The 23,270-nt window shown below is 37.7% G+C and overlaps 1 protein-coding gene across 1 annotated transcript in view; it reads right to left on the reverse strand.

Moving 5' to 3' along the window:
- Positions 1–23,270, reverse strand: part of LOC110291624 (vomeronasal type-2 receptor 1-like) — a 27,609-nt gene extending 4,339 nt beyond the window's left edge. The window contains exons 1-4 of the mRNA XM_021158854.1: positions 23,035–23,270; positions 19,894–20,185; positions 16,523–17,392; positions 9,108–9,338 (exon numbers count right to left, since the gene is read on the reverse strand). Coding sequence (XP_021014513.1) covers positions 9,108–9,338; positions 16,523–17,392; positions 19,894–20,185; positions 23,035–23,270 — 1,629 coding nt within the window. The remainder of the gene's footprint in view (positions 1–9,107; positions 9,339–16,522; positions 17,393–19,893; positions 20,186–23,034) is intronic.

Below are 23,270 nucleotides of genomic sequence, written 5' to 3' on the forward strand. Positions count from 1 at the left end.
CTACAGAGTGAGTTCCAGGACAGCCAAGGCTATACAGAGAAACCCTGTCTCAAAAAAATCAAAACAAAACAAAAAAACCCAAAACAAACAAACAAACAAACAAAAAAGACAATCAAAAACACCCAGGACAATATATTACCACTAGATACAACCTATTCTACTACATCAAGCTCTGGATAGCTGAAGCACAAAAGAAATACCTTGACTCCAATTTTATGAAAATGATACAGTCCCTTAAAGAGGAATTGAACAAATACCTTAAAGAAATCCAGGAAAACACAAACAATAGGGTGAATGAAATGAATAAATCTCTCCAAGATCTGAAAATGTAAATTGAAGCAATAAGGAAAACATAAACTGAGGGAAACGTAGAGATGAAAAATTTAGGAAAGCAAACCGAAATGACATACACAAGCATTACCAAAAGAATACAGAAGATGAAAAGAGAGAATCTCAGGCATAGAAGATATGATAGCCTTCATTGATATAGTGGTAAAAGGAAATGTTAAATCTAAAAGGTTTCTGACAGAAAACATCCAGGAAATCTGGAACTCTATTTAAGGAAATCTAAGAATAGTAGGAGTAGAAGAAGAAGATTCCAAATCCAAAGCCCAGAAAAAAATTTCAACAAAATCAAAGAAAAAAAATTTCTCCCTAAAGAAGGAAATGCACACAAAGGTACAAAGTGCTTATAGAGCACCAAATAGGCTGGACCATGAAAGAATGTCCCCCTGTCACACAACAGAAATAATAATAAACAAACACTATATGTACACAACAAAGAAAGAGTATAAAAAGCTGCAAGGGAAAAGGCCAAATAACATAAGGGCAGACCTATTAAAATTATACCCAACTTTTCAGTGGTGACTCTAAAAGGCAAAAGGGTCTGGATGTACATCTTATAGGCTCTAAGAGACCACAAATGCCTAGACTACTATATTCATCAAAACTTTCAGTCACCATAGATGTAGAAAACAATATATTTGATGAAAAAGTAAAATTTAAATAGTATATATCTTTAAATTTTTTACTATTTTTCATTTATTTTTTATTTTCTTTTTTTTAATTAGATATTTTCTTTATTTACATTTCAAATGTTATCCCCTTTCCTAGTTTCCTCTCCAAAAATCCCCTATCCCTTCCTCCTCCCCACTCCTGCTTCCTAGCCATGGCATTCCCCTTTTTCCCTTCACATGACCAAGGGCCTCTTCTCCCATTGATGACCAACTAGGCCGTCCTCTGCTACATAAGAAGCTAGAGCCATGAGTTCCACTATGTGTTTTCTTTGATTGGGACTAAAACATCAATCAAACTATATATCTTTAAATTGAGCCCTACAGAAGGTGCTAGAAGGAAAACTCCAACCTAAGGAGGTTAAATATATTCATGAAAATACAGGAAATAAATACTATCACATTAACAAAATAAAAATAAGGGAAACACACACACTCACACACACAACACACACACACAAACACACACACACACACACACTCACACTCATTTTCACACAACAACCACCACCACCAAAATAACAGGAATTAACAGTCATTTGCCATTAATGTCTCTCAATATTAATGGACTCAATTCCCCAATAAAAAGATACAGGTTAAGAGAGTAGATGTAAAAACAGGATCCATCCTCCTCCTGCATACAAGAAACACACCCCATTATCAACAATAGACATTACTTCAGAGTAAAGTGTTGGGAAAAGATTTTCTTAGCAAATGGACTGACCCCCCAAAAGAAAGCTGGTATAGTGATTCTAATATCTAACAACAACAACAACAACAACAACAACAACAACAACAACAAAATTCCAACCAAAATCAATCAAAAGAAATGCTGAAGGATACTTCACATTCATCAAAGGAAAAAAAATCTACCAGGAAGATGTTCCAAATGCAATGACACATTCATTTGTAAAAGAAACATTATTAAAGCTTAAATTATACATTGAACCCCACACATTAATATTGGCAGGCTTCAACATCTCACTCTCACCAATGGACAGGTCATCCAGACAAAAACCAAACAGAGAAATAATGAAAGTACCAGATATTATGACTCAAATGAACTGAATAGATATCTGCAGAATATTCCACAAAACAAATATTGTCTCAGAACATCATGGAACAGTTTCCAAAAGTTACCCCACACTTGGTCACAAAGCAAAACAAATATTTGTCTCAAAACATCATGGAACACTTTCCAAAACTTACCACACACTTGGTTGCAAAGCAAGGCTGAAAAGGTAGAAAAAAATAACCCTATGTATCTTATTCGACCACAATAAGTTAAAGCTGGACTTCAACAGAACTAGAAATAATGGAAAGTCTAAACATGCATGGAAAATGAATAGCTCTTTACTGAATTATCACTGTGTAAAGGCAGAAACAAATAAAATAAAGATTTTCTATAATCCATGTTCATATTGCTGAAAGCAATCTACAGATACAACACAATCCCCATCGAAATTCCAACTCAATTCTTTATAGTGTTAGAAAGAGCAATTCTCAAATTCATTTGGAATAAAAAAAATCCCAGGATAGCAAAATATCACTATTGCTGTACTACAGAGCAATAGTGACAAAAATTACATGGTATTGGTACAGTGCCAGGCACGTAGATCAATGGAATAGAATCGAAGACACTTCTGTTCATTTCTATGAACCGACACACCAATGGTCACTTGATATTTGACAAAGGAGCTAAAACCATCAAGTGGAACAAAAAGACAGCATTTTCAAGAAATGGTGCTGGTTCAACTAGTGGTCAACATGTAGAAGAATGTAAATTGACCCATTCTTATTTCCCTGTACAAAGCTCAAGTTCAAGTGGATTAAGGACCTCCACATAAAACCAGATACACTGAATTTAATAGAAGAGAAAATGGGGAAAAACTTCAAACACATGGGCACAGGGGAAAATTTCCTGAAGAGAACACCAATAATTTATGCTCTAAGATAAGAATTGACAAATGGGACCTCATAAAATGGCAAAGCTTCTGTAAGGCAAAGGATACTGTCAATAGGACAAAATGGCAACCAACAGATTAGGAAAAGATCTTTACCAATCCTACATCTGATAGAGGGCTTATACAAAGAACTCAAGAAGTTAGACTGTAGAGAACCAAATAACCCTATTAAAAATGGGGTACAGAATTAAACAAAGAATTCTCAACTGAGGAATACAGAATGGCCGAGAAGCACCTAAAGAAATGTTCAACATCCTTAGTCTTCAGGGAAATGCACATCAAAACAACCCTGAGATTCCACTGCACACCACACCGGTTAGAATGGCTAAGATAAAAAACTCAGGTGACAGCAGATGCTGGAGAGGTTGTGGAGAAAGGGGAACATTCCTCCATTGTTGGTGGAATTGCAATCTGGTACAATCACTCTGGAAATCAGTCTGGCAGTTCCTCAGAAAACTGGACATAGTTCTACCAGAAGATCCAGCAATACCTCTCCTGAGAGGTATACCCAGAAGATATTCCAACATGTAATAAGGACACATGCTCCACTATGTTTATAGCAGCCATATTTATAATAGCCAGAAGCTGGAAACAACCCAGATGTCCCTCAATAGAGGAATCAATAAAGAAAATGTGGTACATTTACACAATGGAATACTTCTTAGCTATTAAAAGCAATGACTTCATGAATTTCTCAGGTAAATGAGTGGAACTTAAAAATATCATCCTGAGTGATGTAACCCAGTCTCAAAAGATCACACACCTTATACACTCACTGGTAAGTGAATATCACCCCAAAAGTTCTGAATACTCAAGATATAATTCACAGACCATATGAAGCTCAAGAAGAAGGAAGACCAAAGTGTGGATGCTTCAGTGATTCTTAGAAGGGCGAACAAAATACTTACAGGAGGAAATGTGGGGGGAAAAAGTGTGGAACAGAGACTGAAGGAAAGGCTATCCAGAGACTGCCCTACATGGGGATCTATCACATATACAGTTGCTAAAACCAGACGCGATTGATTTTGCCTGGAAGTGCTTGCTGACTGGAGCCTGATATGGCTGTCTCCTGAAAGTCTCTGTGAGTGTCTGACAAATACAGAGGTGGGTGCTGGCAACCAACCATTGGACTCAGCCCAGTGGTCTACAGTGGAGGAGTTGGGGAAGGGACTGAAGGAGATGAGGGTATTTGCAGTCTCATGGGATTATGCCATGGACCAGGCTCAATAGGCGCCCCTCAATCCGTGGGAATCAGGGGTTCCGGCAGGTGGACATAGAGAATTGACAGACAGATGCATATAGGAGAGTGTGCTGAATCTGAATGTATTGTCACAAAGGGAACACCAGTCGTATATAATACAGAAAACAAAGGGGTAGGATATCACAGCAGGCAAAGTACATGGAAGTATCTGACACAAAACAGAAGAATGACTTCAAAGGACTTACAGGAGCCAGGCAATGTTTACAGTAAAGATAAAACAGCCCTGCCTAGAGTCCGCTAATGACAGGTAAGAATTTCACACCCTAGTCACAATTTGTGCTACTCCTTTGAGCTTTATGAAATCTAGCACCAGGGGGTTCTGCTCTAGAATGAATAATGCACCAGAGGGTTCTGCTCTAGAATGAATAATGCAATACCACCACCCTCAATTTCCTAGGCCTTGATAAATTCTTGCATATGAGTGTAACTTGGCTGTTCTTTTAAGTATCTGTAGGGAATCTCCATTTGTCAGAAGAATTCACCAACTTGCTTCTAATATGCAATGTAGNCTGCNATACCTGGCTGTANTNNAGATTCTAAGTATACTTNGCTAAGCTTGCNCTGAGATTTCTANCTCTTATCCAGTAAAATACTGTAAGAAAGCATGCAAGACCCTCCACAATATTGCAGGGACAAATCTGGGGCATTCTAGCTATGAGAATGCCAAGGTTCAAGAAGGCTGTTTTCTGGAAACTCTGCCTCAGGACTGCTTCCAAGTTTCCAAACCTGTAATGTGAGTCACTACTGGAGTGGATGTAGAAGGACTGCAACAGTGTCAAGTGGCCAGATCCCCGGAGCTCCCAGGGACTGGACCACCAACCAAATAGTATATATGGAGGGACCCATGGCTCTGGCCACATATGTGGCAGAGGTTGGCCTTGTTGGATATCAATGGGAGGAGTGGACCTTGTGTCTGAGGGGGTTCAATGCCCCAGTGTACAGTAACACCAGGGCTGGAAGACAGGAGTGGGTGGATGGCTGGGGGAGCATTGTTATAGAGGCAGGGGGAATGGAAGAGGGAGGTTTCTGGAGGGGAGACCTGCAAAGTGGATAACATTTGAAATATAAATAAAGAAAATGTCCAGTAAAAGGGAAAAAGAAAATATATGCTTTACATACCCATACTTATGGGACACTGTGTAAGCAATGGTAAGAGGAAAGTTCATAACATTAAGTGTCTTCATAAAGAAATTAGAAAGATCTCATATTGGTAACTTAACAGCATACTTGAAAACTCTAGAACAAAAAGAAATAAACATACCCAAGAGGAGTAGATGGCAGGAAATATTCAAACTGAGGGCTGTAATCAATAAAAAAGAAACAAGAAGAACAATACAAAGAATCAATAAGACAAAGAGTTACTTCTTTGGGAAAATCAACAAAAGAGACAAACCTATTTCCAAACTAACTAAAAGGCAGAGAAAAAATATCTAAATTAACAAAATTAGAAATGAAAATGGATTGAACAGAAATTGAAGGAAAGACCATCCAGAGACTGCCCCACCTGGGGATTCATCCTATATACAGTTACCAAACCCTGACACTATTGTGGATGCCAACATGCATGCTGACAGGAGTCTGATATAGCTGTCTCCTGAGAGGCCCTGACAGAGCCTTACAAATATAGAAATGGATGCTGGCAGCCAACCATTGGACTGAGCACAGGATCCCTAACAGAGGAGTTAGAGAAAGGACTGAAGGAGTTGCAACCCCATAGGAAGAACAACAATATCAACCAATTAGACCCCCCCTCCCCAGAACTCCAGGGTCTAAGCCATCAACCAAGGAGTATATACAGCTATATAGCAGAGGATGGCCTTGTCAGGCATCAATGGGAGGAGAGGTCCTTGGTCCTATGAAGGCTCTATAGATGCCCCAGTGCCAGGGAATGAAGGGTGGAGAGGTGGGACTGGTGGGTGTTGGAACACCCTCATAGAACCATGGGGAAAAAGAATGGGATAGGAGGTTTCCCGGAGGGTGGGGAACCAGGAAAGGGGATGATAACATTAAAAAAATGTAAATAAAGAAAATATCCAATAAAAAACAAAAAAAAAAATAAAACAACAAAAAAAAAAAAACAAAAAAGAAAAGGGAGACATAACAAAAGACACCAAGGAAATTCAAAGGATTATTAGGTCATACTTCAAAAACATGTACTCTACAAAATTGGAAAATCTAAAAGAAATGGATACATTTCTTGATAGATACCAGTTATCAAATTTAAATCAAGATCAGATAAACAATTTAAATAGACCCATAACCCCTGTAGAAATAGTCACAATAATTATGTCTTTAAAATAATAAAAAAAAACCCCAAGGGCAAGAAGATTTTAGCATCTTCTTTCAAAGAAGAGCTAATCAATATTTCTCAAATTATTCTACAAAATAGAAACAGAAGGAACATTGCCAAATTGATTTTATGAGTCCATAGTCACCCTGATACTGTAGACTCAGAAAGACTTTTCTACTTGTATGTAGGCATTTAGAAGAATGCAAATAGATCCATATCTATCACTGTGTACAAAACTCAAATACAAGTATATTAAAGTCTTCAACACAGATTTAGATTCACTGAATCTTGTAGAAGTGAATGTGGGGCATAGTCTTGAATGCATTGGCAGAAGAGAAAACTTCTGAATAGAACACCGATAGTGCAGACACAAAAAGTGACAATGAATAAATGGGAGCTCACAAAACTGAAAACCTCCTGGAAGGCAATGGACACTGCCATTCAGACAACACTGCAACCTACCGAATGGCAAAAGATCTTCATCAATCTCACATCTGAAAAGGACTAATTTTTAATTATATAAAGAGCTCAAGGAACTAGACATTAAGAAACCAAATAATCCAATTAAAACGGGTACAGATTTCAACAGAGAATTCTCAACAGAGGAATCTCGAATGGTAATAAACACTTAAATGTTAAACATCTTTAGCCATCAGTGAACTGCAAATTGAAATGACTTTGAGATTCTATCTTCACTTTCAGAATGGATAAGGTCAAAACCACAAGTGACAGCTCATGCTGGTGGGAGTGAAAATTTGTACACCCACTTTGGAAATTAATATGGCAGTTTCTTGAAAGTTAGAAAGCAACCTACCTGATGATCCAGCTGTACCACTCCTGGGCATATACCCAAAGGACACTCCACTATACCACAAGGACACTTGCTCAATTATGTTCATAGTAGCATATTCATAATAGCATGGAACTGGGAACAGCCTACATGTCCCTCTACTAAAGAATGGATAAAGAAAATGTCGCACATTTATATAATGTGAGTATTACTCAGCTATTAAAAACAATGACAACAGGAAATTTTCAGGTAAATAGATGGAACTAGAAAAAAAAATTATCCTGAGTATTGTAACCCTGACCCAGAAGTCAAATGTTGTATATATTCACGTATGAGTGGACATTATATGCAAAGTAAATGATAACCCTACTACTATCCACAGACCCAGGGAGGCTAAGTAACAAGGAAAGCACAAGGTGGGATGCATGGATATCTCTGGGAAGGAGAAATAGAATAGATATTGTGGGTGGATGGTGGTGGGGGGATGGGAACAGGAGGGATTAGATGAAGGAGGATGGAGAGAGAGAATACTGAGACAGCTAACTGGAATTAGAGGCCATCTAGGGCACAAACTAGTAACCCAGTATAATGGAAACTCCCAGGAATCTAAGAGAATGACTCTATCTAAGGCTACTAGCAATAGAGGATGTGAAGCCTTAAATGGCTATTTCCTTTAACCAGGCAATTGGAGGCAATTAGATACCAACCTAGCCACATAATCTTTGACCTACAAAATGTGCTGGGTTAAAAGTTTCACAGAAATTATGGGAGTGGCTAACCAATGACTGGTCCAACCTCAGACCAGTGCTACAAGAGGAAGCTCACACTTGATAAAGACTGGCAAAAAAAAAAAAGTCAATAAAATGATACCTAAGGGTATTCTGCTATACTCAGATTGGTAGCTAGCCCAATTGTCATTAGAGAAGCTTCATCCAGGAAGTGATGGAAACAGATGCAGATACCCACACCCAAATATTAGGAGAAGCTCAGAGAGTCCTTCCAAAGAAGGGGAGAGGAGGAATTGTAGGAACCGGAGTGGGTGAGGTCAACACAAGAAAATCCACAGAATTAACTAACCTGGGCTCTTAGAATCTCAGACTAAACTGACAACCACTGAGCTCACCTGGGACTGACATAGGCTCTCTGCATATTTATAACAGTTGTGTAGCTTGGTCTTCTTGTGGGACTCTTCACAGTGGGTGCAGGGGCTATCTCTGACACTTTTATTGCCTTTTGGGACCCTTTTACTCATACTGGGTTGCCTTGTCCAGCCTTAATACAAGGGGGATGTGTCTACTTGTACTGAAACTTGATACGCTATGTGTAGTTGCTATCCATGGGAGGCCTGTCCTTTTCTGAATAAAAATAAAGGAAGAGAAACAGGTGGGGTATGGGGATAGGATGGAGGGGAAACTGCAGTTGTGTTTTAACATAAATCATAAAAAAAAATAGGTTAAGTAAATATATATTAAAATACTAAAAAGTAAAAATCATGAAAAAATATAACCCCAATTTTAATACAGAAGAAAAAAATAAAATTTCTAATTTACATGGAAACATTCTCAAAATATCAATATACTACTAAAGTATATTAACATTTTCATATATTTTATTATACATGGATTCTTTAAATTCTAACCAGAACAAAGAACAACATGAAAAAACATATGCTACACTAAGGAAATTCATTTGGAATATGGCAAAAATGTTAGGTGTTTTGCATTTATTTGGTGGTTGAAATAATAGAGTTTTCTCTCTATAATAAGCAAAATATGTCAGAACAACTAACCATTGAAGATTCAGTGTTCCAAAACAATGATGAGTTCTTTGGAAGAACAAGTTCAAACTTTGTGGATGTATATTTGTATTCTCCAACCTTGACAAAGGTGATTTCTCCAGTATTACCCATGTGCCAATTGAGGATATCATAATATCCCTTGCCTACATCTCCATTCAAATCAAGTTCTATTTCTGCTCCATCATGTGTAGTAATTTTCAACTTCTTAAAGTAACTCATTAGCTAATAATGAAGAGGGAGAAAAAGTAAAAGAATCTATCTCATTAATAGTATCATGTTATTACTTTAATATCATGACAAAATATCAAATTATGACAATGCAGTAAATAGTATTATAGGCATACTGAGTTAAATAATTTGTATAATCTAAGTTTACCTATTTTCCTTAACTTTGGGCAATGGACAATTTCAATTTCCCTTTCCCCCTTATTTATGTATTTATTTACACCCCAATATCAGTCCCTGTTTACTTTCAGTTCCCCCTTAACACAGCTCCCTTAACACTCCCCCTTAACACGGTGAGTCCCCAACCCCCCTTGGAAATCATGCCACCCTGGCACATCAATTTACTGTGTAACCTCTCTCACTGAGGCCAGACAAGGAAGCCCAGTTAAGGGAATGGGGTCCACAGGCAGGCAACAGATTCAGGGACGGCACCTATTCCAGTTGTTGAGGTACCAGCATGAAGACTAAACTGTACATCTGATACATATGTGCAGGTGATGGGAGGGAACAGATCTAGCCCGTGCTCGCTCTTTGGTTGGTGGTTAAGTTCCTGGGAGCTCACAAGGTTCTAAGTTAGTTGACTTAATGGACGTCCTATAGCGTTTCTATCGCTTTTGGTCCCTCAATTCATCTCCAAAAATTTCCACAAGATTCCTGAACTCCATCTATTGTTTGGCTGTGGGTCTCTGAGTCTGTTTCTATTAGTTGCTGGGTGGAGTCTTTCAGAGGAAAGTTATAGTAGGGTCCTGTTTGAAGCAGTAACAGAGTATTAATAATGTCAGGTATTGGATTTTGCCCATGGAATGGCTTTCAATTTTAGCCAATCATTGGTTGATCATTCCCTCAGTCTCTGCTCCATCTTTTTCCTGCACTTCTTGTAGGCAGGACACATTTTAGGTGACGAGTTTTGTGGGTAGGTTGTTGTTCTTATCCCTGTACTATAAGTCCTGCTTGGCCACAGGAGGTAGCCACTTCAGGTTCCATATTGCCTACTGCTAGGAGTCTAAAGTCAACTCCATGGACTTCTTGGGGCCTCCTTCTTTAAATATAAAATAATACAGAGATTACAATCAAACAAGGAAAAGAAATAAATAAAACTGTTCAAGACCTGAAAATGAAAACAGAAGCAATTAAGAAAACACAATCTGAGATAATCCTGGAGATGGAAAATTTAGGAATGACAACAGGAAGTAGACATGAGAATTGCCAAAAGAATACAAGAGATGGAAGGGAAAATCTCAGGTGTAGAAGATACCATAAAAGAAATTGATACATTTGTCAAAAAATGCTAAAGCTAAAAAGTTTCTAACACAAAATATCCAGGAAATTTGGGACATTAATTTACCTTTGACATATATACAAATTGTATGTTTTTGTTAGCATAGTATAAGTTTATACTAAAGCTTAGCTCCTTATCAAGAGACAGGTAATGTTTATAATATTTTCTTTTCCCTTACTCACTTTTCCTGTGTAAAGATACAAATGTCTTTAACTATTTCCTTCTTTTGAAGTCCTCAGTCTAGTAGAGAGACTGGGCAATCAGATGCTAAAAGTTAAATTTAACAAGTTTATCTTATGTAACAGTTTCCTCCCATATTCAAACAGTTTGTAGTTTCATGGAAATTCTATTTATTTGCTTATCTCTCTCTCTCTCTCTCTCTCTCTCTCTCTCTCTCTCTCTCTCTCTCTCTCTGTCTCTGTCTCTCTCTCTCTCTTAGATATTTTCTTCATTTACATTTCAAATGTTATCCTGAAAGTCCCCTATACCCTCCCACCACTCTGCTCCCCAACTCACCCACTCCTGCTTCCTGGCCCTGGCATTCCCCTGTCCCAGGGCATATAATTTTGGCAAGACCAAGGGCCTCTCCTCCCAATAATGGCCAAGTAGGCCATCTTCTGCTATATATACAGCTAGAGACACAAGCTCTGGGGGTACTGGTTAGTTCATATTGTTGTTTCTCCTATATGGTTGCAGACCTCTTAAGGGAAACTCTTTAAGTAGTAAGCATAATATCTCAAAATAGCTTTAGGAAGTCCATGAAACTGAGCAGATTCACTAGATAGCATCCTGGCAGTGTAAGCAAGGAAAGTTGAGAGTCCTCAGACTGTGTTTAAAGTAAAGCGCAAAGAAGAATCAGACAAGACAAAGTGCAAAGAAGACTCTTGAGACCAGTATGTCTGCTGGGGGGGGGGGGACAGAAATCAGCTGAGCTGCCTGGAAATTATTTACACCAACTTAGGAAGGATTCTCCTTAGAGCTGTCAAAAGGCTGTTCTCCAAGTTCCTAGTTTTTGTGAGCTGTCACCCAACTGAAATGGGCTTTGATATTCTATCCTAGTGTCATTTTTGCTCCTGTAACTAACCCCTCACCCATATTCCTTTAAGTAACCCGAATAAAATTATTGGTTCACTGAGTTGGTCTTTGGTGGTGTCTGTGGTGTGTATAGGGTTCCCTATCTGGGGTGAAGTAGATATGTGTGTTGTTTCTCCACAGGAAAAGTTTTGTCACATCAAAAAGGGCATAGAGGAGGTGATGGCTGACTGACTTAGGAAATTGGAAATTCTTTATTTCTTAGTATCTTAGAAGGTTTTTACTGCTGTGAAGAGACACTATTACCAAGCAGTCTTATAAAGAACAACATTTAGTTGGGGCTGTTTACAGGTTTTGAGGTTCAGTCCATTAGCGTCAAGACAGTAAGCATGGCGGTTTCCATGCAGGCATAGTGCTACAGGAGCTGCGAGTTCTACATCTTCATCCAAGGGAAGCCAGGAACAGATTTTCTCCCACTTGAGTAGCAGGTGGGTCTCAAAGCCCACCCCTACATAAAGACAATTTCTCCAACAATGCCACATGTACTCCAATAAGGCCACACCTCCTAATAGTGCCACTCCATGTATCAACCATATACAAACCACCACATTTAGAGAGTCCACTTTAGCTCAACTTTTAGCATTAGCAAGGGATTTCCTTGAGAGTATGCCTCTGCATTCTAAATTTCCACCATGCAGAAATGGCCATGGCCAGTGGTACAATAGTTCATGGGACTGATGTTAAATCTTGGGACATTGAGACATTGTCAGAGACACTGAGAAGAATCTGTTCTTCTCAATGAGAAAACAACCTTTGTCTAACTCACTCCTTACCTAATTAATTTTATGTAGGTAAAAGGATGCTCTCTTTAGCATAAAGGAAATCTATTACACAGGACACATCCTTGGTCTTCATCTGCATTACATGCTGCACGTGGATTTCTCAACCAAAGGACCTTAGTGTGGTTACAATCACTCCACAGACCAGCAAGACTGTAGAAGCTTATAGAAAGAACCTACATGATTGAGTCTGAAGATCTGAAGTCTTTTGGTTTTGTTAAATATTTTGACCACAAGGAAGGCTCACATTTAGCAAGCATTATTTGAGAAGATAATTATTCTTCCTAATATTTGTCATAGGAATTAAGGCTATGTATGTGAAAGATTTACTAAGTGAATGTATTAAGACAGTGTTTTAGTCACCATTTATTCCTGTGTCACCTGGCCTCTTGCTTTTCTTCTGATTCTTTTCCTGTCTATTCTTCTCGATTATAATGAAATTATGTCAAAAATAGTGAAAACTTAACTTTTATGCTAAGTCCATGAAATGTTATATCCACTACTTATCAATAGTCAAGCAAATAAATGGTCAAAATTTCCACAATCTGACTCTTCCCTAGATCAGCTTTCTTAAAGTTTCACTTGCTTGAAACTTTTAGATGATAGGACACATTTCTCTAACATCATGTCTTTCTCAAGAATTTGGAAATGCCAGGTGGGTACTGGGCATGACACTAATTCCACAGACTGATGCAAGGTACATAGTGTAAATTTTTCTCAGGAGGAAGAGGAGGTGAAAGAATAAGAGAAGTAATATAAGAAGACAAAAAAGCAGTATAATTTAGAAATGTTCAAGTAAATAATAGAATTTCAAAGCTTTTCTTGCCTTGTCTATAGGTACAATAAGCTTGAAACATAAGTAAAGGCTGTGTATTTATTTTAGTTTCTGTTAAAAAAATGCTTTACACTGATACATTTACCAGGCTTGTGATATTCTTCAATGTAAGGAGTTAATTTTTTAACATGTTGACATAAGGTGCTATATGAAGAAGAACAACTCTTGATGTGGATAATGACTAGATTTCATCTTGATACTATGTAGTCCCTACCCCATCTTTAAAGCCTTTCCATCTGCAATAATTGCTTCTTTAAGCAAATTTAAATTTAGCATTTTAGTATTCCAATAAATTATAGCACCATTGTTCAGTATTCAAGAGTGTTCTTTATCATGGCAGAAACATTCAAAGGACTTCTAGCAAAATGATATTTTTGACATCTAAAAAGTATTTAACTTATCATCGTGTATGTATTAGAACTTTCTTAGTACCAGTGAACAAACATATCTTTTCTAGTTCTGTTCTGTTTCTGTGACAAATACCAAGCTGGGGGAAGAAAGAGTTATTTGGTCACAGTCCATTGTTGATGGAAATCAGGTTTAGAATATACAGGCATAATCACAGAGGAATTCTGCTTATTGGTTTAATCTTTGGCATGTATAATGAGCTATATTTCCTAAAAATTCCTGTCGCCTCTGACTAGAGAAGGTGTTACACAAAGAGGACTGAGTCTTCTCATATCAATCATGAATAGAGACAAGCTCTTGCAGACATAAGGCAATCTGATCTAGGAAATACTTCAGTTGAGATTTTCACTTTTCATGTGATTATAGGTTGGATAAAGTTGGTAAGAAAACTCTAATCAGCATCCTTAGCATTCAGACCTTGTATCATTTCTAAGTTCTATGCTAGTTACTAGAACCCGCATGTGTTACAGAAATAGCTGTCTTTAAATCTGGACAAGAGAGAATATAGAATGAAGCTGTAATGTTCAGAGATTTCAAAATTAGATAGTCCTTAGAAATAAGAGTGAAGGTCAGTAAAAGGAACTAGTTAGTGCCTATTCAAAGTGGCTCATAATCCTCTGGGAGCTTTTGAAAACAAAATAAATTAATTATGGATTAACACCCATAGGAGAAAAAAAATTCCTGGATTCTATCAAGATATCCAGAATTGGTAGAGGAAAAGTAGAAGTCCAGATAACATGTGAATAGAATGAGAAAATGGTAAAAGAATCATTTTTTCAAGCAGCAAAGTTATCATGTTATTTAGCATGAGATTAATTTTCAATGGTTGCTAAAATTGAAGGGGCAAAGGATAATAAAAGCAAGATAGTTTTACAGCTGCACAATATTGTCTAGAAGGATAATTGCTGTTTACATTTTGTTTTGAGTTTTGAGAGAAGGCTTTACCCTATATCTCTGGTGGGCCTGGAACTCACAATGTAGCTGAAATTAGCTTTGAATCTGTGGCAATAATGTCTCAGCTAGGAAGAAGTCATGAGTCACATGAGTGGTGGCGGAGAGTGGATAGAGGCATGAGTGACCACCACAAGGTAATTATTAGTTCTGTAGGGAAATATAATACTTTCTGATGAGAAAAATGGTGGTATTACTTAACAGTAATAATAAAAGGTAATTATATCATTTGAGCCCTGATATGGAATATTTAAAAAGGACACAATTAAGGCTGGAGAAATTGCTCAGATATTAATAGCACTTGTTGATTTTGTAGATAACAAGACTTGATATGAAGGTCTGATATGGAAGCTCATAATTGCCTAGGATTACAGTTTCAGGGGATTTAATGCCCTATTCTGGTCTCTATTGGCACTAGGCATGCATGTGGCCCAAATAAATACTTGTAGACAAAACATTTTATGCATAAAATAAAATACATCTAGAAAGAGACACATCATCACCAAATAATATATACGTATAACTTAATCATAATAAAATATTAGACAAACCTAAATTGAAAGTCAGTCTAAAAATACTAGAGGAATGGATCATTGATTAGGAGCATTTGCTGCTCTTGCAGAGAATTCAGGTTTGATTCCAAATGCTCAAGGTGGTGCTTCCGAACCATCTATAACTCTAGTTCCAGGGGATCTGAGTTCCCTCTTATATTACTGTAAGTATTGTCATGCTTATGGTGCACAAAAATGCACACATGGAAACTCTCACACATATTAAGTAAGATAAAATAAAATAAAACTTTAAAACAAAGTATCATGGATAAGAAAACACTTAAAAAATGAATTTCCAGAATGTGTGGTGAGGGGTAGGGATAACAGAATGAAGAGTGTTACCTGGGCTACTAAGAACAGCCAGCACTGAATGTTGTGTGGGCCAACCTGAATATGAAATATAAGTGGAAATGCTAGGGACCCAGCTAATGTGGGTAATGTTGTTACGTTAGAGTAAATGGATAATGATAGTCAAGGAAGAAGTAACACATTAGTGATGTTAAGTGAATGTCCTGTGTGGCTGACAAGACAAAGCAGGGATGCTTAAGTTCTATATTTCTTATAAGAGGAGGGTATGAACAGAAACAAGCAGGAAATCGTGGATGAGACCACTCTTGGCAAGACCACTCAGGCTACTGGGTACCATCATGAATTTATTAACAGCAGATCAAGGACAGGCACAATGGATGTGAATGTCCCAGATAACCACTATAATCTTTACCTACACCTTGATATCCATCCTTTTGTGTGGCTCCCACTACACTGTACAAAGAAATCATCCTCTAGTCTTTCTTTAAGATAGATAGGAACAATTGTTAAGATATAAATTCTGGAGTTTAATGAAAATTGTATATAACGTCCAGGATGTATCATAACATAGAGGGACATACAAATATATTCCTAACATGAATATGATGTATTTGAAACCCAAATAGTTACCTTAGACAACAAGTTGCATATTGTATATTGGGAACAGACCAAAGGAAGTAACTAGAGTCACTACCTCATGCTTTACTCTTAGATAATTTTACGTTTCATTCTGCGATGAAAGACAGCATATTTTGTAAAAAGCATTATTTTTTTCTTTTGTGAGACAGGTTTGTTATTATTGACAACAAACCTAGTAATTTGGTAATAAATGAGGATGTAAAATGAACAATCAATTAATCCAGACAAATTTTGATGTTATAAAATCATATGGAAGCAAATCAGCAGTTTCAATGATGTGTAATTGTCAGCAAACCTTGGTTTTACCTCATGTTCTATAATAGGGTCAAATAACGTACCTCTCTGGGCTCAAAGTCAGGTATATGTGAACATTTTGTATCATGCCTCTGTTCTTCCAATAAGTCACAAGTGCTTAAACGATCCAGGGCATAAGCCATAAGATACACAGCTTGTTTGACATTGTTTGTGATTCTTAGCTGTGATGTATCCAGATAGGTATTTTTCAGATCTTCCAGCTTCTCCTCTCCAGTGCAGAGCTGATCAGACATGTCATACAATCTNTCTTCTTTACCAGTCATATTCACTCTGTGGTCCACATTGTAAGGCACACTGCTGTTGGGCCAGGTACAGTTAAAAGCAGTTTGCCAGAATTCAATGGTCAAGACATCATTTGGATCCTTGCTAGGGTGTACATCATAAAGAAATTCTTTTAGTCCTGGTATAACACTTCTCGGTNTTGCAAATCCAATAGTTCCACCAAAATAGGGGAAATACTCAGGCTTTGCAATGAGAGCAGAGGTAATCCAGGCTTCACTGGCTATCCATGTCCTGTCAGTTATGTTATGATGAATCACTTCCAGCACAAAGGGGCTGAGGTCAATGTCAGTTGAAAAAAGCACAATGACTTTGGCAGTGGAACTTTTTATTGCCTTAATAGCTTTTTGCATTTTCTCATTGGAGTAGACTTTTGGAATGGTTTCAGAGAAAGCAACACAGAGGTTGAGAGTCTCCATTCTTTCCCTAAGGGATTTTACTCCATATTTTCCATAATCATCATCAGATGCAATAGTACCTACCCAGACCCAACCAAAGTGTTTGATAAGACTCGCCATGGCTTCAGACTGAAATTTATCACTGGGTATTGAGCGATAAAAAGATGGAAACTGGAATGTGTCACTAAGAATTGCACAGGAAGAAGTATAGCCCACCTAAAATTAAAAATATATATTTATAGTTACTAGGAAACAGGAACCAACTATTAAATGATGTCTTCAGAATATTGAGAGGGAGGAAGCTGACCAACACTTTCTTTGCCCTTTCTGTAGACAATGACTTTCTACTGGTGTTTCTACTTGTTGGATCAGGGATACCAACCATTAAGATGACGCTCAATATCACTGCTTTTCATGAGTGAGACAACAGCAGTGTCAGGAAGGTAACTGATCATCCTCCCAGTCATTGTTGACTCCCTGAGTCAGGATATCCAGTCTCTTCATCAGCTTTAGCATCTCCTGTGCAGAGATGATCAACTGAGTCCAAGTCTCAGTCTGCTCAGTAGCATGAATTTGTGCTCTACTGGTCTCACCTCTACTCCCTTATTTCTATTCTGCTCTTTCTTCTCTTAGTTTCCTGCTGTCAGGACTCCTGAGTATGTATGTCCTAAAACTTGACTTGAGAGAGAAGATAGAATGGATTACTACAACCAGAAGCCTACACATTATTCTCCTACAAGGTTACCAGAAAAGTACTTAGGCAGATAGAAGAAAAGCAAGACTTCCTCTCCTGTTTTGTACTTAGCTTTTAGGGAGACCTAGGCATGGAGATCAGGTGAGCATGTATTACTGACATTCTTTCTGTATCTTTGCTGTAGTGTATCCACCATTTGCTGACTTGCCTCCCCACAAAACATGTTACTCTCTCTCCTATCCAATCTCATGTACTAAGACTTGACTTCCAGTGTGATGGTCCATAACTCTTTAGCTCCAACTTATTCCTTCATGAAAACTACATTACTTCTCCGTTGTCTTTTCTTCTGTCCCTTTCCCTGTTCTTATTCCACTGGCTAATGTTTGTTATTTTCCTTTCTAATCACACAAATAGAAGAATCATGGAAACTATTGTGTAGGAAGGAATCCCTTTAAGAAGAAATGATATCAGATTTCTGAGGTTTGGAGAATTATTTATCATATAAAATATTGTTACTTGTACCTTTTACGTCTTTATTTACCCCACAAGAAAATTAATAATAAGTTATATGTTTTGGTTTTTTAATATAAAGGCATTAAACAGAAGATTTAAGAATGCTTCCAGATTTATTAAAAACTGGGAAAATGTATCTAGAAGTTCTAGGCTGTGCTTCAGTTCATTAGAGTTTACTGGAAGATGGAGCTCATAGCAGGTGCAGTTTGGATAAGGTACATGAATCCCATCATTAATATATATTCCAACTAACCAGCCTTTAAGTTAAATACTATGTTTGGCTGGGGTTGTGGGTCATTAATGCAGCATTTGTTTACAAAAAGTAAGTTTCTAGGTTTTATCTCTAGCATCACAAGAGAAAAGGAAAGAAAGAAAGGGAGAGAGATAAAGAAAGAATGAAAGAGGAAAGAAGGAAGAAAAGATGAGAGGAAGGAGAGATGAGCAAAATACTGCCATTAAGTCAGTATCACCAAATAATCTTTTCATTATTCATATCAATGCATCCTGACCCTTTAATGACACTGCCTTTAAAGTAACTCTAGGTTCCTTTATTTTCATAATAATCCCAGCTTTGCAATTACTTATTCTTGTATCAGAATATGCTACTCTCTTTAGGTTTAAAATAACCCTTTAAGTTAGCTAATGTGAAATCCCAATCTCATTTAAGCACGTCAGTGCGATGATTTTGCTCATGACTCATAAGCATCAACAGAGACCCAGAGAAAAACCTGTGCCTTAGTCCAACCACCAGTCAACCACCAAGTATTTATGGTTGACCTTTACTGTGTTCTACACAGTGCATGAAGCACAGTCACTAGTGAGATGTTAATATCCTCATCACTATACCACCAGTTAATCAATGTAAGCATAATGCTCCAGGAGGTCACAAGTAACTCTAAATAGGCCATAGTGTGCACTGAGTTTGGTGGAGAAGAGTAACTGGAAGAACCTGGCCCCATTTCATGTTGTCTCTGTCAGTTAATTCATCCTCTCTGGACCACACTGTTATTTGAAATAATTTCTACATGCTGTTTGTATTTTTCTCTCTCCTTTCTTCTGTTCTTTCCTTTCTCCCTGTTCTTCCTGTTCTTCCTGTCCTTCCTTCCTTCCTTCCTTCCTTCCTTCCTTCCTTCCTTCCTTCCTTCCTTCCTTCCTCTCTCTTTCTTTCTTTTTCCTTCCTTTCTCCCTTCCTTCCTTCCTTCCTTCCTTCCTTCCTTCCTTCCTTCCTTCCTTCCTCCCTCCCTCCCTCCCTCCCTCCCTCCCTCTCTCTCTCTCTCTCTCTCTCTCTCTCTCTCTCTCTCTCTTTCTTTCTTTCTTTCTTTCTTACTGGGTTTCTGTATGTAACAGTCCTGACTGTCTTGGAACTCACTTTGTAGATCAGGCTGACCTAGAAGCCACAGAGATTCACCTGCCTCTACTTCCAAAGTTCTGTAACTAAAGGCCTGTGCCACCCCTCCTGGCACAATGTTTGTAAATTTTTCTAAGTACATAGCACACTATTCCAAGTTACCTGAGGAATGTAATACAACCCCAGAATTCTTGCAGCAGCAACGGACAAGGATGAGCCTCCTGCTCCAATAATTCCTACCAGATATTTCCCAGTGCTGTTTCTATAATTGGGCTTGTTTTCTTCCTGTCCTGTAAGAAATGCCAAAGCCGTCTCCATTGCTTTGGAGACAGAGAAACAGGTGTCGAAGATCTGGTAGCCCAGAGTGTGGTTGGGCAAAATATCCTTCCTCTCATTAATCTCCTTGATGGTGTGGATCATGGTTTTCATCCAGCGGAAACCCCGGAAATTAAACCTGGAAAGGAAAAGCATTTGTGAGCCACTGGCCACTAAGGGGGTTAGGAAAACGGGAAGCTTTTTAGGGAAGATGCTTCAGTTAAGTGAGCGATTACAGCATTTGCTGAAGTAGCAGCAGGTACCTCAGTTTTCTGCATGTGTCAAATTTTCACAAATGATAGTGCAATAGTAAAAGATTCAAATAGTAGTTATATTCAGTCTTTATAAGTGACTGCTTTACATTTTTTAACCTATTTGTCTCTTATATGCTACATTATTTTGAAATTTCTGGTTATTTCTTTTCAAAATTGTTCTTCTAGTCACAAATCTCTTCACCAAATGCACCTAAGTATCCCTAGAACAGGCTTTCTCACTTCAATGGAGGTCCATAGGTCATGATTCTTCTTCTTCTTCTTCTTCTTCTCATTTTTGGCTTGTTTTCCACTGAATATTTATTATGACAATAAAATATCTTTAATACATTAAATACTTATGGCAGACATTATTAAAGTCAGCATGTAAATTTCTGTATCCTATGTTTCAATTACTCCATGCATCTTACTGTTGAGAGACCTTTAACTGAAGTTCTCTTCTTGCTGTTCTCATGTAAAAACATAAATATGAGCCTCTTATTTTTTTCTGCATCCATTAAAAAGGGACATGTTCCCTCTGTAGTCCATCACCATATTGTTTTCAAGGCTTTCTAAGTGAAACAACACCAAAAGCTCCTCTTCGTTTTTCTCCTGAATTTTAACTATACTTTAAACAAAAATTGTGCAGAACAGTTTTTTAAGTGACTGTTCTCTTGTTATACTCTGTATCTAGCTAGACTACTTAATTTTATACCATCAGCTTAATAGGTACATTAAGTTCAAGACCTAAATGTAATTATCTTAATTCACAATTTGGAATTTCCCTTCCTGTCTGTGTGGGTGCACATTCTGTTATGTGTGGAGAAGAGATACCAATGACACGTCCTCAGTCACTCTCCACCTTATTGTCTGAGACAGGGTTCCTCATTGATCCTGGAACTTGACTTGGCTAATCCAGTCTGCCAGGAAGCCCTACTGGTCTTCCTGTCTCTGCTTACTGAGCACTTGGATAGCAGATTGCCACCACACCACACTTTTTTTGTGTGGGTCTAGGACCTCTAACTCTGGTACTCTTTCTTGCAAGGCAGGATCTTTACCAAATGAACCATCTCCCCAGTTCAGTCTATTTAAACTTTTAGGTTCCTCTGGTGTTATACAGTATAAATATAGTAATTAAGGTCCTGTTTTCATTTTTTTTTTTTACAAAAAAATGTTGATCTATGTAAGGAGAAAGAAAAGTAACTAAGCAATATAATTAAAACAAGCAGTGATGGAAATAGATGTATGAACAATGAAATTCAAAGAACACGCAGCCTAGACTATAACAGCTACACCAAGGTTTGCTGGATAACAGAAAGAGGAGGATGGGGCTGCTGATAGACAGCTGGTGAGAAGTTATTACAACTGGAGAAAGTTCCTCCAACTAGGAAAACAATTAAGTACTGAAGAGATAAGTATTTATAATCGCATATTGTGGATGGTAACACAATTAATGAAAAGCAGAAAACAGAAGAGACCAGAACACAAAAGGCTTTACCTTTCTTTTAGTTTCTGAGTTGACACTGATGACATCATACACTTATAAATATCTTTTAAAGTAAGATAGACTTTCATTTCAAGAGGTAGAAAAATACCATCTGCTTTGAGCCTGTAACTCCACATTTCAAATAGCCAAAGGATTAATTAGTTCTTCCCAAAGGAAAAAACTATCTGCCCCAAACTGATATTTACAATATTGGAAAAAGTGGAATCATCTTTGATATCCAGTGGAGGCTTATAAGCTGTGTGGGAATATTTTCTATTATTAATAAAACATTGACCAGGTAAATGATACAGTAGTGTGGATAGAACAGGCAACGAAATGGGCAGTAGATATCTTACTATGATGAAAACTGCACAGAAGGGATGAGGGCCCCTTGAAGATTAACAAGAAAAACATCTCAATGTACATAAGTGATTATTGTAGAGACAATAATTCATTGGTTTTTATTAAGTTTCCCACAATACTATTATATACTATGTACACAGTCATAATTTTTTTTCCAAAAGAACCCAAAATTGTATGTAGAAAATAAAAAGAAAGTGCTTTGTGATGGCAGTGGAATTGTGGGCTAATGTTTTGTTTTCTTTTAATTTATGGCATTCTTTTCATATATAAACTCCCCACACATCTCTCTCTCTCTCTGTGTATGTAAGATAATATGCTCACAGACATCTATTCTATCCCAATTTTGTTTTTCTCATAAAAGACTGCTGTATTTGAGTATGAGGAATTCCATTTTTTTTGATATGGTATCTTGTAGGAGACAGCAGTAGGGACAGAAGTTTTCCTACAGGTCAGAATCCTATCATGAACATTTCCTCAGACACAAAGCAGAGTTCCCAGACTGTACACTTGAACTTGAGCTTGTAACAATTAACAGTGAAGCTGCAGCACACTGTGCAGCACCTGTGCTTCTCAAACATCAGTGTTCACACACAACAACAAAGGTCTTCAGAATGTGTGGATTCTCTTCTGTAGATGTGGTATGCAACCCCTGGTTCTATGTGTCTAAGAAGCTTTTAAATACTGCTGCTGCTGGTCAACCAAGAACCCTCTTAGGAATAACTTTCTGAGAACCAACCACAGAAAACCTCTCCCTCTATAAACTTTAACAAAGTCAGATAAAGCCAGATTTTAAGTACATGAACTGGAACCCAGACTCCATGCTAGCCACTCTTTTCAGGCCACCCAGATTAATGTGAAAAAAAGAAAAAAGATTTCTCAATCACTTACCCCTCACACATGGCTGATATGGGTACTTCGTCAGAGTTATTTGTTGGGATGGTTCTAGAGTGAATAGGAAATAGTCCTCCAATAACCATAGAATGGTTTTCAGCTTCTACATATCCAGACAAATTGAACTTGCGCAGCAACTTGCATGTCACATTTTCAAGGTTATCTTGAGCATATAATCCACCCCATAGAAAGACAGTTAACCCCAGAATTAAGTATATCTTTTGGCTAGCCAT

The sequence above is a fragment of the Mus caroli genome, chromosome 3 (genome assembly GCF_900094665.2).
Source record: "Mus caroli chromosome 3, CAROLI_EIJ_v1.1, whole genome shotgun sequence".
Lineage (NCBI taxonomy): Eukaryota > Metazoa > Chordata > Mammalia > Rodentia > Muridae > Mus > Mus caroli.